Consider the following 17,546-nt stretch of genomic DNA (forward strand, 5'->3'; position numbering starts at 1 on the left):
TACGACATCACCACTTTTCAGCAGTATTCTACTTTTTAAAGGGAGGCTGAAATCTCATGAAAATTTTGCAAATTCTAACAGAGTTAGAATTAAGAACGCAACAGGGATCCAAGAGCTTGAACTGGGCAAGATGGGTTTAATCCCATTAACCTAAAAATGTTATTTAAAATTATCCCTCAACACTGAATTTCAAAGAAAATTTTAAAAATGCAACCTCAAAAATTTCAAACTCACGTTTTAATATTTTGCCAAGGTTCTGCAGTATTTTATTTCTAAATGCCTCTTTCATGGGAACATTTGCAGTCCATTCTTTTGCCCGATAACATTCTAAATGCAGACAAAATAGTTGAAACAAAAAATTGATGGCAGCTCTTCAAACTTCTGCTTATAATTACAGTGCTATAAAATATAAATTATTCCTAATCATTGCACAAATGTACCACGAGAGCTTCAAAACTTGTGCCTATTATCAAAATTTAATACACCAATAAATAACCTTGCCATCTAAAAATCTAGTTCCAGTCTGCAGATCTGGGGCCCAAGTAACTGAATTGTGCGAACCCAAATGCAAGCAAACACATATTAATACACCCTTCCCATAGAATCAAACCAAATATTCTTCTAAGAATCTGCAGGAATGTATTTCCCTTGTGGATGTAACAGGATGTAACATTCCAATTTGATTCCAATTTGGTTTGTATGCAAGAAAAATGCCCCAGTCCAGCTTGGAGCCAGACAGACCAAGACACACATATCCTTAGCAGCAAAATGGTAGAGTCCAATAGCACCTTTAAGACTAATCAACTTTATTGCAGCATAAACTTCCGAGAACCACAGCTCTCTTCGTCAGATCTGCTGTGGTTCTCAAAAGCTTATGCTACAATAAAGTTGGTTAGTTTTAAAGGTGCTACTGGACTCTTTACTATTTTGCAACTACAGACTAACACAGCTAACTCCTCTGGATCTATATCCTTAGCCATTCACAAACAGGAATCCTACGTTCTTCCTTTAATCCAGAACTGGGGTTGACTGCATACCACTCCATTTGAAAGCTGCTGGTAGTGCCTCTGTTTAGGGGAGAGGGGGCAGATCCTGAATTTAATTCCCTTTGATGTCCCCCATCACCAGGCTGATTGGCACAAATACTCCTTTTCTATCTGGGCTCCATAACCACAGTCCCAACAATTGTGCAAAGCTAATTAATTGAATGTTCAGAGAATATTCAGTGTACACGTAACAAGATTTCTCAGAAAAGAACTGGGCGGCGGGGTGGAGGGTAGCGGGGTGGAGGGTGGGCATTTTGTGACATCACGCAAAACTCTCACGAGAAGACGCTAACTTCCGCGTTTTTTGCGCTACATTTTGCGATGTTCCGGAAGCATGTAAGTAATGTGAAAGGGGCCAGTGAGGGGAGTTTTGACAGTCAGAATCACCTTGAAAGAGACCAGAATGGATTAAATAATAGGACTGTTAAGAGAAATGCTCTTAATTCCACTTTACCAACTTTCTCCCTGAACTCCAACAATCTGTTTCATTTCATCTTTGTCAGAATTTGGAGTCAGTTTTGAATCAATTCCATTTTGATCCAAGAGAAATGCAAAGAGAGGAGGGGAAGGAAAGGAAATTCTGCAAAATATCATAATTTCACTCTGTAAAGGCTCAGAGGCAGGCACTGCCTGCCCAAACCTTCTTATCCTCCTGCTAGATCACTATACCCTGCGGTGTATAGTGTAAAACAGCTGCAAGGGATGAAGTTATAAAAGGGCTCATTGATTTCTCCACAAAGCAAAATCTCTCTTTTGAAATAGAAAAAAGAGAGTCTTGGTATATAAAAAGCAAGCCATATTGGTGACAGCTTACTTTTTATCCCCGCTCAAGTGTACTCGCAGGCCCTTCCGCAGGGATAAAAAGGGAGTCGTTGGCAACACAACTTGCCTTCCTGCCACCATGGTGGCCTCCTCGGGGGGCTCCAGAGGCCTGGGAAGACCTAGGGCAGTGCCAGGAAGGCCCTGCATGGCAGCCTGGCCCTCCAGAGGCCCGGGAGAGCCTGGAACGATGGCGGGAAGGTCCAGCACTGTGGCCTGACCCTCTGGAGGCAGTTTTCTAGAGCCCGTTGTTAGTAAGAAGAATAAATGGATAGTTTTAGGTGGGTAGCCAACTTGGTCTGTACTAGAACAGCAGGATTTGAGTCCAGCAGTGCCTTAGAGACCCACAAGATTCAAGGGAGCTCTGACTCTCGAAAGCTTAAACCCTAAAAGTTTTGTTGGTCTCTAAGGTGCTACTGGACTCAAATCCTGCAGGAATAAATTGCTATATCTAAAGAAGTGAATTTTGGAAAAAGAAATGCTCCTCCCTACATCAACCCTAGTAAATAACCATGCTGTAGACAGGGCATCATGGTCATGCTTTCTTCATGGCCAAATCCACACTTACCGGCATAGTGCTAAACACTTGGAATGATAGTGTCTTCCTGGCGTGTTTTATGATGTCATCGCACCACGATGCCGCTCTCATGGTGCAATGACATCAGAAAAAGTGCCAGGAAGACACTATTATTCCGACAGTTTAGTGCTATGCCAGTAAGTGTGGATTCAGCCCTTGTCAAGGAGAGCAAGGATTCAGCCACAATTTTCTAAGCATGGACCTCACTTCCCCATACCATGAGGAGGCAAGGATGGATTGGGACGTTAAAACAGCCCTGGAACAAGCTGAGTTGGGCCTCTAGGTGGTGGCTGGAGCCTCTAGGTGGTTGCTGGAGATCTCCTGGAATTACAACTGATCTCCAGGTGTCCAAGATCAGTTCCTCTGGAGAAAATGGCTGCTTTGGAGGATGCTATGGCATTAGACCATTCTGAGGCCCCTCCCCTCCCCAAACCCTGCCCTTTCCAGGCTCCACCCCCAAATCTCCAGGAATTTCCCGGCCTGGACCTGGCAACTCTAAGCTGAGTCAAGTAGTCCTTGAAGTACTGACTGCACCACATGCATCACATGTCCCAGACCTAGCCAATGACAGCATGTAAAGATTCGCTCAGTGGCTGAACCTCCACCCATTGTCATACTCCCCGCAGGCCAGGTGCAAATCAATCAGCACCTATGATGTGTCAGAGGCACCGGTTTTGCTTGGCTCAGCTTATCCTTTCAGAGTAGCGGTCCATTGGAAACTTTTCTGGTACGTTAAAGGGCAAGTCCTTTTCTGCATCCCACAGAGAAGCGTCACCTCCATGCAAACATCATAGCCCATGAGGGCTCTGACTTAGGGCCAAGCTACAAGTGACAAATGACACAGGTTGGACACTTGTCAGCTTCCCTCAAGTTTTGATGGGAAATATAGGCGTCCTGGTCTTGCAGCTTGGCTCTCCGACTGCTGTCCAATGGATTTTTCAACTGTCATTTGTCCAACATTCTGCCAAGCTGCCTACATTTCCCATCAAAACTTGAGGGAAGCTGACAAGTGTCCAACCTGTGTCATTTGTCACTTGTAGCCTGGCCGTCAGAGCTGAGCGTTCTACAGATTCCTGCTCTAGTTCTTTCACTGTGACCTGACAGGGATGATTGTCTTTTGAAACAGGCTTCAGAATTCTGCTTAATAGATCAAATACACCCCTTCATACTCTGCTGTGCAGATGTCTATCCATCTCTTGTAAAACAAAGAAGTTAGTTGAGGAGTTGCTCTTCTGTAAGAGCCAAGCTACAAGTGACGCCTTACACAGGTTGGACACTTGTCAGTTTACCTCAAGTTTTGATGGGAAATGTAGGCGTCCTGGTTTTACAGCTTGACTCTCCATTACAGCTGCAAGACCAGGATGCCTACATTTCCCATCAAAACTTGAGAAAAGCTGTCAACTGTCCAACCTGTGTCATTCGTCACTTGTAGTTTGTCCCTTAGAGACTTGTAAAAAAAAAAAAGGAGTGTATCAACCACTGCTGTATTCAGACCCATAGACAAATGGTCACATGCCTCAAAATCTTGAACAAAGTTGACTGGATAAGGGCTTTCAGAACATTTCCGCTAAAAGCTTTCCAGCTGAGCAGTATCTAGCTGTGCATGGAACTATATTCAGATTTGATTCATTTAACCAACTAATAACTATCCTGGGCCGATTCCAGACGGCCCTCCCCATCGCGAAACGTCGCGCATCGTCGCACAGAAAACGCGAAATATCACATTTTCTCGCACGAGTTTTGCGCGACGTCGCGATATTTCGCGTTTTCTGCGCGATGATGTGCGACGACGCGTGACGTTTCGCGATGGGGAGGGCCGTCTGGAATCAGCCCTGGTTTTCTTTATGATATTATTAACCTTCTGGTTAAGCTCATATGTAGTATCTACTGAGATTCTTTTTGCAACTATTTCCTTGTTTCTATTCGTTTCCAAGTGAGATACTTTTCTGGTCACAGTTTTTCTTTTCAACACAGTTGGGAGGAAATTCTCAGGCATTGTACCCCTTGCCCAATTCTGACAGACAAAAGGTTGGTTAGAGTGCCGGACTAGGACCTGAGACAGCCAGGCTCAAATCTCCATTCTGCCCTGGAAGCGCCTGGGTGCCCTTGGGCCAGTCAGCCGCTCTCAGCCTCTCTCAGGATAAATGGAGGAGGAGGGAATAATACAGGTTGGTCTGGATTCCACTCGGGAGAAAGGTAAGGGATAAATGAAGTAATAAAATAAACATGCTTGCAATACAGGCACAGAGGAGTATTTGGAATCAGCAAATGAAATCACGCAAAAGCTTGCAGCTGCCTCCACAAAAAAAGTCACCGAGTCACACTGTCTCACGCACAACTTAACAACTGCAAAGCAACAACAATGCAAAGCACATGGCAGAGAACAGAAGGAAAGAACTGGACCTGGTATGGGAGATACCATCGCTCTGCTTATATGAACAGCAAGCAAGCAAGCAAGCCTTTAATGGCATATATAAAAATATATTTTAAATACAGAAATGAGTCCATGCAGAATGAGATTAAAATTACAGATAGGAACAGGGCAGCGGTACAGCAAAATCAGTATAGAATATTACTTGTCAGGGTGTGTAGCCATGGCACTGTAGAGACACTTTGCTACTATTTCAGTTATTTCCCCATCTGGGTTGTCAAGCAGAAACTGAACCTTAAAATCATCAGAAAACTCTGAAAGTTGGGCTAATATAGGATGTAGAAGATCCCGGCGTGGTGCCAGATAAAAATAGTGCTGGAGAAGAACATGGGAAACAGTTTCAACACAGTCCATCAAACAAGGACAACAGCTGCTATAATAAGGAATCCCATGAAATCTACCAGATAAAACGGCTGAAGGAAGAACATTAAATCTGGCCAGAGAAAAGGCTCTACGTAAATTGGGAGCCAGGAGTTGGTAAAGGTATACTGCTGGGAGACTTACATTTGGGACAATCCCCAAGCTTTGGTTATATAGGATCAAACACTTCCAGTCCCCAACAGAGCAATGATTGGTGGAAACATTGTGCACAGAAAGCAAATGTAGCAATGCAATCCTTTTGATGACAAAGGTCAAACACTGATTTGTCAACATGCCTGTCTATCATTTCCATTTCCTGGACTCTCCACACCCATTGCCTTGGCTCACAAAACTGAAACAGTATGTGAGGTGCCAGAAAACATAACATCAACCATCTTCCCCGATAATAATTAATTTTCTAATTTGGGATTTGTTACAATAACCGTATTAAATAATAATAGTGTATTGTTCAGTTTGGGCTCTGAGTCCTTTCTATCTGAATAAGTGTCCCTAATTATTGAAATAGTTATGGACATAACCTGTCAGAGTAGGCACATTTAAGTATACTGATGTCTATTGTTGAATTAAGCCCATCTTAAAATGTGCCCTACTGAAATTCCATGAGATTGAAATGTATTTAACTTTGGCTGGATCCTACCCTTCACATATCTGTAACAGTTTATACCTATTGTTCTTATAGTTGCTTTAATATTTAATTCTGTGGACCTGTATAATGAATTAAAACACATAATAAATAGCATCTTCCAATCCTATTTGTGCCAATTCTCTACTTCCCCCTGATGTGAACCAAGTTGTATCCATTAACTTTGGATAACTTCTGTTCAGGTAGGAGGGGCAGTTTTGTATAACCTGATATCATCTAAAAAGTTCCTACCAAATGAGCTTCCTGAGAGAAATGAAAGTTAAAAGGAGAAATGAAGTAGAAACAAGAAATTGTTCAGGGAGCCCTTTTGATAAAGGGAATTGGGTCATAGTGAACGTCAGTGAAATGTCAGGTCATTGTAATTGCACACATTATACAGTCTCTCTGATTTTCTAATGCCATTTTATTTCATCTACCATATGTATTGTACTGTCTTATTGTATATGATACACTGTTTCTAGCATCTATGAGAACAATAAGTATTAATTATGTCTGATATGCAAAGAATACAATCAAGTCAAAATTAAGCCTTTGAAAGTCCCACAGAATTTCAGTGGGGCACATTTCAAGACGGCCTTAATTCTTTGCTGTAAATTAGCCAGCCTTAAATGTGGTTAATTTGTTGTGACTATAACTATTCTCTAATCATTACTGTCTAATTTAGTAATCCTGTCTTATTACCTTGTTGACTGTATTATACTGCTCTGACATTGTTTTTAATTGTCAGATTCCCTTTTAAGTCTCAGTGAGAAAGGCAAACTATAAATGAAATACATACATACGCACAGTCTTTCTGGGAAACAAAATCAAGATAATCCAAACTATGGTATTCCCCATTACTATGTATAGATGTGAAAGTTAGACAGTGAAGAAAGCTGACTGAAAGAAAATTGATTCATTTGAAATGTGGTGCTGGAGGAGAGTTTTGCGGATACCGTGGACAGCCAAAAAGACAAATAAGTGGGTGCTAGATCAAATCAAGCCTGAATTCTCCCTAGATGTTAAAATGACAAGACTGGGGCTACTTTGGTCACCTCATGAGAAGACAAGATTCTCTGGAAAAGTCAATAATGCTAGGAAAAGTTGAAGGCAGCAGGAAAGACCCAAAACAAGATGGCTGGGCTCAATAAAAGAAGCCACGTCCTCCAGTTTGCAGGATCTGAGCAAGTCTCTTAATGATAGGACGTTTTGGAGGTCTTTTCTTCATAGGGTCACCATAGGTCGGAGGCAACTTGATGGCACATAACACATGCACACACAGAGTAGACAAATCCAAAGTCCTTGGTTTCCCTTGAGTTAACATATTAAGACTGTGGTTCTATGCCCGCTTACTTCTGAATAAGCCTCACCAAACACAATCAGCCTCACCAAGCAAGTTCAGAATCTGGCTGCTATTTAGGGGGTGGGGGATGTTTCATGGTAGAGCGAAGTATCCACTTGATGAAGCATTTTATTCTCAAATGTTTGCCCTGGGCAGAGGTGGGTGGGATTTTTAGTCCATTGCATGGTACTTCAGAGCCACCAGCATGCCATTAAATAGCAGAAAAGCAAAGAGCAATTAAAAAAAACCAGGACAGTAGCGTTAGCCATTTCAAAACAGCAGCAAAAACTAGGTCAAAGTTTTACATTCAAGACTGAACATTTCATTCATGTCCAGTGAATGTCTGCTGGATTTTTAAAAAAGCCAGTTCTAATCATTCCAGGCTAGGAATTATGATGTTGTAGCAGCATCATAAAACCAGAGTCCTCCAGATACTTAAACAGAATGCATTCCCACATAAGCTTTTGATCGTCAGATCTCTCTTCATCTAAAGCACAGGAGCACAAAAAGCTGCGCAGGAAGAAATGTAGGGTGTCATGATACTCCTCCCTGCCGGTATTTTTAATACGTGTCTGCTTCATCTACACTGTTCAACTATGAATGTTGTGCAGGGGAAAAAACGGGGTGCTTAAGCCTCACTCGAGTCAATAAAAGGCAGGAAATTTCTTGTGGTACTAACAGGTTAATTGGTGGTTTTCATGGGATCAGAGCCATTGGCTTCAATTGGACCACTCATCTTATATTCCTTTAAGTTCTGCCTGGAAAGGACACACGTCTATTGCTACCCTTGCATTTCAGAGCCTTCTGTTTATTTCATTTATACCCAACTTTTATCCTCAGTGGGGACCCAAAGTGGCTTATATTCTCCCTTTTCCATTTTATCCTCACAAAAACCCCATGAGATAGGTCTGTCTGAAAGTGCGTGGCTGGGCCAAGGTCACTCAGCAAGCTTCCGTGGTGGAGTGGGGAATCAAACCGGGCTCTCCTAGATCCTAGTCCGACATTCCCAGCACTTGCTCCCTAGCTCCACTGTGCAGATTTTTTTGCATTCCCCTGAGTTTAAGTACATAGCACTCATTTCGTTTTCTCTGGATTATGCCCAATTTTATTTTTAAATCTCTCATTTTTAAACAATTAATGAGCTGCATTTCATGCAATAAACCGGGGTTGAATTTTTAGAATCAGGGCAGGTCTGTCTGGGAATAGGATACAGTCATCCCTTGTATATGCTGTTCTTCAGCTGGATCTTCAGTTGGAAAGGGCAAGTACCACAAGATTTTCATAGACAGAATGCAAATGTAATTAAAAAAAATATATTTCTAGCTCCAGATTTCGGCTGTAATTTGGATCCAAATTTGGGCAGGCAGATCATCAGTAATTAGGACTATTTAAAGATTTTTTAGTTGAACTATCCCCTACCTTTTAACCAACTAAGAGATGAATCAATTACATTAAAATAAATGTGATTTGTTTCATTTGTGCAACTCCAAACAGACGCTAAACATAAATGCTCCCTTAATCAGACATTGATATACACCCTCATTGATCAAAACTGTTTACAACCAATTAATCAGCAGTGCAATCTTAAGCAGTTACTCCAGTCTAAATCCATTGATTTTAATGGGCTTACACCGGAGTTACTCCGCTTAGTATTGTATTGCATAGATTTTGTTCATTAATCTGCTGATATAAACCAATTAAATCTTGCACTAATAGTTAATTCAATGTTTGCCACAGGAACTTGCAAGTCAATCAAATTATTATGATGTGATTGTGGGCTTTATCACGGAGCCAGCTGCCTGGATTCCTATCATCAGCCCCTTAATAGGTGGTTAACTGACCAGACAAGAAAGAATAGTTCAAGATAAGAAGCTCCATGTCATCTTCACAACCACAATTTACTGCGAGGAACACTGTAAGCTCCCACCATAAATTGGTTGTGGAAACTTGAGGCAGCCCTCCCACGAAGTAATGGGAGGCATCAACTGCAGCTGACAATTTTGGGACACAATCACAAAGCCTCTTCTGTAAAATGAACGGGAATTGTACAAATGGAAAGTTATCATTTTCTATCAGTTGCCGGAAAATAACTTGGTGGATTGTGGGAGAAAGGGTGCCATTTTTTCATTCCAGTTCGTCAAATGTACTGGGCTGCTACTTTGGAAACAATCGCAAATTGCAGTGGAAGGGAGAGGCTATACTGTGGATAATTAGAAGCTGTAATTATTTCTGTAAATACATAGTCACGTACATAAATTGTGTGATCTGGAGGCCCATTTAGCCAACGAACGAACAAAAGAATGAAAGAACGAAAGAACAAATCCAGCTCTTACACAAAAGAGGTAGTCAATACAATATCACAACAACTTGCAAAAAAAAAAGAGAGATCAAAATCAACATTTTGCCACGTTATTTGGTGTGCCCAATTCACACCAGCTTTCCACTCACATTCTGCTCTAAATATCACAGTACTGTATCTACCATACAGCTTTTGACGGGCTTATAAGAGGCAGAAAGTGTCCCTCGGTAACAATAGTGCTGATCTCTTATAATAAAGGCCATTTGTCCAAATGAACTTCTCTGTGCACTAATGTTTCCCAGCACCTACTCAAGGTCTCTGTGCAATCTGGCGCTGTCAATGGACAGGGCCTATGAGATTCAAAGCTGGTAACAGGCGAGCTCTTATTGATGCAACACTTCTTCATCCCAGAACATGCTTATTTTTCAGTGACCGAAAACTCAGCAAATCAGGTGGACTAAATCCTCGGCTGTATGCACAACATCGTTACTTAAGAACGGAAATATTTTCAGTCAGCTTGGTAGATCAATAGTGGTCCATTCACCAAACATTCATTCATTCATTTATGTAACACATTTACATGAAGCCTCTTCAGAGATCTGCACGAGGCAGCTCACAAAATAAAAAAAGATCATCATATAAACCAGCCAGTAAAAATCTGTCTACTAAAATCATAGAATGTGCTTAAAAGCCCAATAGAAGAGCACAAAGACATCTAGCAAGCTAAAAGAACATCATACAGTTTGCAGACTGATGCAAATTTTTCAAACAATTAGAAGATCAAACCCAGAGTTAAAAATCTAGCTACCGCATTTTGGATCAACTGATTGCCATACTGTTTTCACAGGCAGCCCCGCATAGAACATATTGTGGTAATCTTGTTGTATACAAATAGAGCATGTATCACTGTGGCCAGATCACACATTTGAGCAATGGCCGTAGCTGGTCTATCAGATGTCACGTACACTTTAAATACTTATAAATTGTACAGACCACATAAAACTACTGCAAAGACTTAGAAAATTCATATAGACCGGCAGGGTGATGTAACAGCAGAGACTTTAGGAGTTCCTTCACACACATACTCCCTCTGAAAACCAGTATAAACTGCCCCCCAACACAATCTCCAAATCTAACAAAGACAACTGTTGCTGAGGTGCAGCTGTTACGCTAGTCTAGCAATGGCAACTCAAGTTGGGTTGTCCCACAATAAAAGCAAAAGAATCCAAAAAGGAGCAGTAGAACTTCTTCTTAAGGTCCTAAAGCATTTTGAGCTTAAATCGTTCTTTGCAGTTCAGGATATACTTACACTACACTACAATTTAACTGTTGTGCTTTCTCCCCAAAAGTTATAGGAATTGCAATTTGGTGAGGATGCTGGGAGAATGAAAAAGAGCAACTGCCAAACTGTCTTAGGCCCGTGGTATAGAAGTAAAACTTCTGTATATGTCTTCCCCCCAAGAATTTGCCATAATTTCTTGGCTTTATAAAGGTTATAGAAGAGGCTCCGTCCTGACCCAAAATACCTGTAAGTGTTCCATTAGTTTTTTGAAGGGGGTAGAGGTTCTTTCTTGTTTCTTTTTGAAAGGATAATATGCATCTCTTATGAGTCATTATATCCCCTACCCTAGCAAACCTCTTCTGCTAGATCCTTCAACGCACTGCCTGGACAAAAAGCTTCCTCGTGTTCTTAAATGAAACCTGAATTCTTATACTGTTGTAACTCTGCATAGGATTGCACTGATGGTTTTTACCCAAAATGCAGTTGCCAACATGAGACATTCCCAGTTTTCCCAGTTATTCTCCCATCTTTTTCTATACTTGATTGGTGGACATTTTTTAAACTTAATTTTAAGCTTGTCCGATCTGCTCTAGAGCCAAATGCTATTAATGATCTCAGGGCCACTGTGACTTTACACTTTTCTCCTTTGTTTCACATCTGCTCCCACCTGCTTATAGTTACTCCTTGTTCACACCTGCAGTATGCAACATTTGGAATAAGGCGGTTGGGAGTTTACTACTTTTTTCCTTACAGTCAAAGCAACTGCTTTGGTTTAATTTTTATTACCATTACACAGTTACAGAGTCACAATTGTGGAAAAGAAAAATGAATGAGCAATAGTTTTGGGGTTCAAAAAGGAGTCCTTTTGAGTGCAGCCCCCTTTTCTCCCCGCAGGGAACAAGAGCTAAGAATTAGAATCAATTCAGCAATAGTGACAAGTGGGCCAAAAGTATCTAGTTATATTTTATAGGAAAAGCTGTAAGCCAAAAGATAAAAATAATAAATGGGACTGAACTGGACTTAATTTCCAAGTAGGAAGAATCTTGACAAGGCATTGCTAGATTTTGATAAGAAAGAGTTTCACGTTTATGGTGAACCACAGAACCACTATGCCACACTACGGTGAACCACAGAACCACTGTGCCACAGAATCCTGCTTGCAGGTGATTGCAGAAAATGGATTCTTGGGCAGGGTGAAGGGTCTGCTTGTTTGAGCAACATCAAAGGGAGTGTGCCTCTGAAAGCCACTTGCTCAGGGGTAGGACAACAGGTGAGGGCTGGTGCATCTTCATGCCCTGCTTGTAGGCTTCCTGGGAGCCTCCAGACGGCCAGTCTGGGAAATAAGATGCTAAACTCAATAGAAAAATGGTCTGATCCAGCCTCTCTCCCTCTATGGTCATCTGTGCTGGGAGCAAATTCTGGGCTGAAAAGTGTCATCTGTGCTGGGAGCAAATTCTGGGCTGAAAAGTGGGCCTTTTGTCCAGTAGTACTGAAACTTTAAAAGGTACCCGATTCCCTTTGCCCACCTCTTCCCTTTATAGTTGCATCCTCATCAATATCTGTGTCAGCCACTTCACACCAGATGATTTCTTACTCAGATAATGCTAAAGCCTTGGACGCAGAAAAAAAAACTTGGTGGCAGGTAGGACAAAAATGCACACCTGTTTACACAAGACCCTTTTGCTGATCATACCGATGAAAGGAAATAACTGCCCACTGTGGCACCCCAAGGGCAGCCTAGACATGCACTCTTAATGGCATTGGTATAAAATGGGGATATTTCTCTTGCAATAGATCCAGAGGAGCTAGGCACATTAATCTGTAGTCACAAAATAGTAAAGAGTCCAGTAGCACCTTTAAGACTAACCGACTTTATTGTAGCATAAGCTTTCGAGAATCACAGCTCTCTTTGTCAGATGCATCGGATGAAGAGAGCTGTGGTTCTCGAAAGCTTATGCTGCAATAAAGTTGGTTAGTCTTAAAGGTGCTACTGGACTTTTTATTATTTTTCTCTTGCAAGGCTGCCCAGTGTTTCCTAACAAAAGAGGACCTCCCTACCACCGCCTTGGGGCTTTTCTTATCTCCACCCCCACTTCAACAACGGGGCTGACATTTTCACCTGTTTGCCTCCAAGAAAATGTATTTTGAGCAAGTGGAGAAGCAACAGTTTTGTTACCCACTCCACAAAACATGGAATTTAACTATCTAACCAAAAGGATTGCAAGGTCCTTTGAAATTTGCCTTTGTCATCCTCACTCCCCCTAGTCCTCAAGCATGGATGAACATATTTCAACAAGGAAGGCATTCCTGCCGTTCTTTCACATTTATCAAGTTAAATGAGATTAAATCAAACATCCCCCTAATTTTTTAAAAAAAAATATTATGAATTTCTGACCTAAGCCAAACTAAATTCTGGCTCAGTGTTTGAGGCAGGCAAAACTGGAGGAAAGGAGTTCTTTAGTCTACAGATCACTGATCTTACTTTTTGTTCAATTGCTTCTGATTTTGTACTGATTCATCTTCTACAGCAAGAGAAAAACTCTCGAAAGTCAACTGGTGGCAATATTTCTCCCTTATCCGTCATGTGACCATTTCCTAGAATCCCTTGCAAATTTTTCTTGCTACACAATTGGTTGTTCTCCAAAAGCTATAGCCCACCTGATCCAGTTAAAGCTGCACATTTTTTAAAGTCTCACTGATTTTTTTTTTGCAGGAGTGAGAAATAATCCTGTGGTTACGTGAGGATTGCACTGTTAAAAATATTTCAGTTGGAAGAGATGCAGGGCTATTGCTGCAGCCAAGAAGCAGGCCTCCTTTAAAGCACCCAACTGGATTTTCTGGATGTTTGCTTGAAAGTAACCCATATTTCTAGATAAGCCTTCATAGATCTGCAGCCTGAGTGTCAAGTGGAATACTGGATCTAAGCTACCGTATGCACAGCCCCTACAGCTTTCTGGAGCAGACCTGGACCTATATTTGTGCAGTATTGCAGCCTTCCTCGGGAGTCAGCCCCCTTGCAAGCAACAAGATGACCTTCAGAGTCAATATCCTTTCAAACTGGCTGGACATAAGGCCGGCCAGACCCCTGGACTCAGCGGGGCTTCCTTCCTTGCTCGCTCCTTCTCTCCCTCCGCAGCAAAGGGGCTCTGGGTACTCACTTTTCGTAGTCCAGGCGGCAGTAGAGCTTCTTCTCGCGGTAGAAGCAGGTGCTCTCCAGGGGCTCCTGGCACGAGGCGCAGCGCACGCACCGCTCATGCCACAGCGACTCGTTGAGGCGCAGCAAGAACCGCTCCGCGATGACGCCCCGGCAGCCTTCGCACACCGAGCGCGGCCGCCCGGCTCCCCCTGCAAGGAGCAGACAGAGAATGACGCGGGGGCGGCCCCGGGGTCCCCAGCCCTCCCGTCGCTTCTGCCCCATGGATTGACCCAGCTGGAGAGCCGTAAGCTCCGCGGGGCAGGGGACCTTTCCCTCCTTGGTGAAAGGGGATGCTGGTTGCATTGGAGCGATCCCATCTGCGGTTTTATATTCGCTGATGCTCTTGGGGTTTTGCAGCCCCGTTTCCTCAGCCAGATCGCTTTTCCCCCGGATCCACTCGACTAGACGTGCTCTGGGAGTTCCGTGTCAAGAGTGCCCTGCGATACTTGATTGAAGTCATTTATAGCCCGCCTTTCTCAATTCTCTCTATTGAGGTTTTTTGAGAAAAAAATCCTCTGGGATTTCGGTACACGGAACTCACATCTGATTTGGACTTGCCTTGTACCTTATCAGGAAAGCGCTCCGCCAACTTAAGCGAACCTTTCTCTGGATACAGAGACAGATCAGTTGGCTGAACTGGGGAGGGGGGTTGCTGGATAACAACAACAACATTATCGCCCTTCAGGACAACTTAATGTCACACTCAGAGCCGTTTACAAAGTATGGCTCGAAATCCTGTGACCGCTTTCCTGGGAGTAAGTCCCACTGAACACAATGCAACTTACTCCAGAGTAAGCACCCACAAAATTGCCTGTACAATTCCTGCCTCCAAGCAATCGAGCCGCGGCCAAAACGAATGCTACCCTCGTGGGCTTAACAAAGGGACAAATTATTCATATTATTGTTGTTTTTCATGGCAATGTTGTTGTTGTAGATCCTACTTTCAATTATTGTTCTTTTGGGGAGAGTGGAATGAAGTAAGGATCCGGAATAAACTTAAGAACGGCCCCCGCCACACACACACCAGCAACAGAAGCTCTCTCTCTCTCTCTCTCTCTCTCTCTCTCTCTCTCTCTCAAAGATTGCTTCTCCAAAACGAATCAGGTCCTTCCTCAAAAATGCTGGCTGAGAAACAACTCGATGCGCCTTTTTTGTTTAAGGACCCCGCTGTAGAACACTAATCCTGTTCACACATGAATACACGTCCTGCATATATTCACGTGTATATTTATTTGTAAGAAAAAGCAAACAACGTTTCCTTTAAAAAATAAAAAGGAGCCAGAATCTGGGTAGAAGTGGGGGTTTAAATCCCAGATTCAGACGCACAAGAGCGGGATGGGACACAAGAATTATTATTCAACTCGCATATAATAAAGGGATATAAAGGGTCACATGCACACCGAACAAGGGCTGTCGGTGACTTTACTGTAACGTGTGAATGCAGTCTTTGGTTTACATCCGACTATTTCTCCCAGCGGTCCCGGGTGGGGGGATCGCTTTTTCTGCTCCCCTCCCCGGTTATGTCAGAACAGGAGGTGGCTGTTGGGGTGCGTGTGTGAATTTTGGTAACAATAACAGCAGCGAGGTTGCTGCTGGATGCGTTAGTCAAGTCGGAAACAAACAAGGCGACGAGGGACCCCCGGGGAAATTGGTTGCAAAAGCCGACTGAAAACGAAAGGATTCGCGAGTCTGGAAGCCTTTTCTCGCCTCTCCTTTAAACGCGGTTTCTTTCTCCTTTCCTTTAAATACGGCTATTATGGGAACAAGTTGGGCGAGCTTGGGTTGAAATAAATGAAAACGTCTCCCCACCTTTCTGTCCCTTTGGTTCCAGCTTGGGACGGGAAGGAAAATATTATTTCTTTAGACATCTAGGGAATATCGTTTCTTTGGAAACAAAGGGGAGAAAGGATTTGTCCACTAAAAGGGGGAGAGGTGTCCCCCAGACTATATACATATTTTACCTGCACGGAATAGATCCTTGACAAATAGATTCAGGGCCTTTTCGCCCCTATTTTATCAATTAGAGACAGATACAGACTTAAGCTTTTGTATCCATCAAGGGCGCGAAAGCCAATATTTCTGGATGAGCCACAATGGGAGAGCGATGCGCCTTGCGGTCCAGGACTTCAGCCGCTGCCCGTCAGATTTGTCCGAGTCGCCTCCTCGCAGGAGCGCGACCCCGACACAGGCTTTTCCAGGGCAGATCTGGATCGAGGCCCACTGTCAATCAACCCGCTCCAAACCAGCCGCTTCCATTTTAAAATTTAAATAATATTTAAACAAGAATTCCCTTCAAGGCAAAACATCCTCGACCAAGCTCGATTCTTTTGCATAGCAGTAATCATTAGCGTAGAAAATTGTTTATGCCGTCCCGGAGAAGAAATAACTTTTTGACCATTTAACTTTAAGCCTGGAATTCCACCCGGATAGATGCCAAATGTAACATCCTATCGGTGCCAATGTGCGTGTTTGCGCTGTGAATACGGTAAATGAAGCTGCAACCCTAAGAACACTTTGCTAGGAGTAAGCCCTATTAAATGAGACTTACTTCTGAGTAGACTTGCTTAGATTTGCTCCCCAGACAGGTACGCATTTATATACAGGGATCTATAACAAGGAATACCGTTTCTTCTTTCTTTTTATTATTGCGAGTTTTCCTAACAATCATAACTGACGCAAATAACAGGCTTAACCACGGCCACGTTTCTCTTGCACCCGCGTTCGTCCCCTCTTTTCCCTCGCCAGGGAGCTAGCAGTTGGGGCAGGACTTTCTCGCGATCCGCCTTTCTCGGAAGCGGCCGGTTCCTCCCCTGCAGCCCGTATTTTCCAGCTCCGCTGGTTTGAAATGCTTCTGGTTCCAGACGGAAGGAGGACCGGGCAGGGGCAGACCGCGCCGCAAACGCCTCCCTCGGGATGGAGGTCCAACAAGCAGCCCCTTCGGAGGTAGGGACGGGCGAAGACACCCGCCGGGAGGGAGGGCTCGGGGCCCCTGGCTGCGCGCAAAGGCGAGGTCCCTCGGGGACGGCTGGCGGGGGAAACGCGGCTCGGCACTTACCCAGCAGGGACGGGAAGGGGGCCGGCGGCGGCTCCAGAGCGCTGGGCAGAGGCTGCTCCATTTTCAGGCCGTCCAGCATGGCTCAAAGGAGGGCGGGCGGAGGGGCGAGGGGTGCCCTGGCTGCGAAAGAGCAAGGCGGGTGAGAAGGGCGAGGGAAGCGGGCGCGGAGAGCGGCCCCCTCCCTCCCTCCCTCCCTCCCTGCCTGCCTCCCTCCCCTGCGGGCAGCACCGCCTTCCCGAGAGGCCACCGACAGCCCGGAGTTCCCCTCTTGGACTCCGAGGGCTCCGCGACGGAGCGAGCCAAAAAGCAAGCGGCGTCCCGCGACGGCTCCCGGTCTCCGCCGTGCGCCCAGGGCGCACAGCGCTCGGCCGTACGCCTAAAGCAAACGGATCCGGGCTGGCCGAGAAGCCGGCGGCGCTTACCTGGCTGTTGGAGCGGGCGGCTTCGGATCACGCGGAAAGACGAGCGGGGCCCCGGCTTGGCTCCTCAACGACGG

General features: G+C 44.1%; 1 protein-coding gene across 1 annotated transcript in view; it reads right to left on the bottom strand.

The window, feature by feature from the left end:
* LMX1A (LIM homeobox transcription factor 1 alpha) overlaps positions 1–17,129 on the bottom strand; it is a 96,075-nt gene extending 78,946 nt beyond the window's left edge. The window contains exons 1-2 of the mRNA XM_054981199.1: positions 17,051–17,129; positions 13,958–14,144 (exon numbers count right to left, since the gene is read on the bottom strand). Of these exons, the coding sequence (XP_054837174.1) occupies positions 13,958–14,144; positions 17,051–17,129 (266 nt within the window). The remainder of the gene's footprint in view (positions 1–13,957; positions 14,145–17,050) is intronic.
* Between the last annotated feature and the right edge of the window lie 417 nt (positions 17,130–17,546).

The sequence above is a fragment of the Eublepharis macularius genome, chromosome 5 (assembly GCF_028583425.1).
Source record: "Eublepharis macularius isolate TG4126 chromosome 5, MPM_Emac_v1.0, whole genome shotgun sequence".
Classification (NCBI taxonomy): Eukaryota; Metazoa; Chordata; class Lepidosauria; order Squamata; family Eublepharidae; genus Eublepharis; species Eublepharis macularius.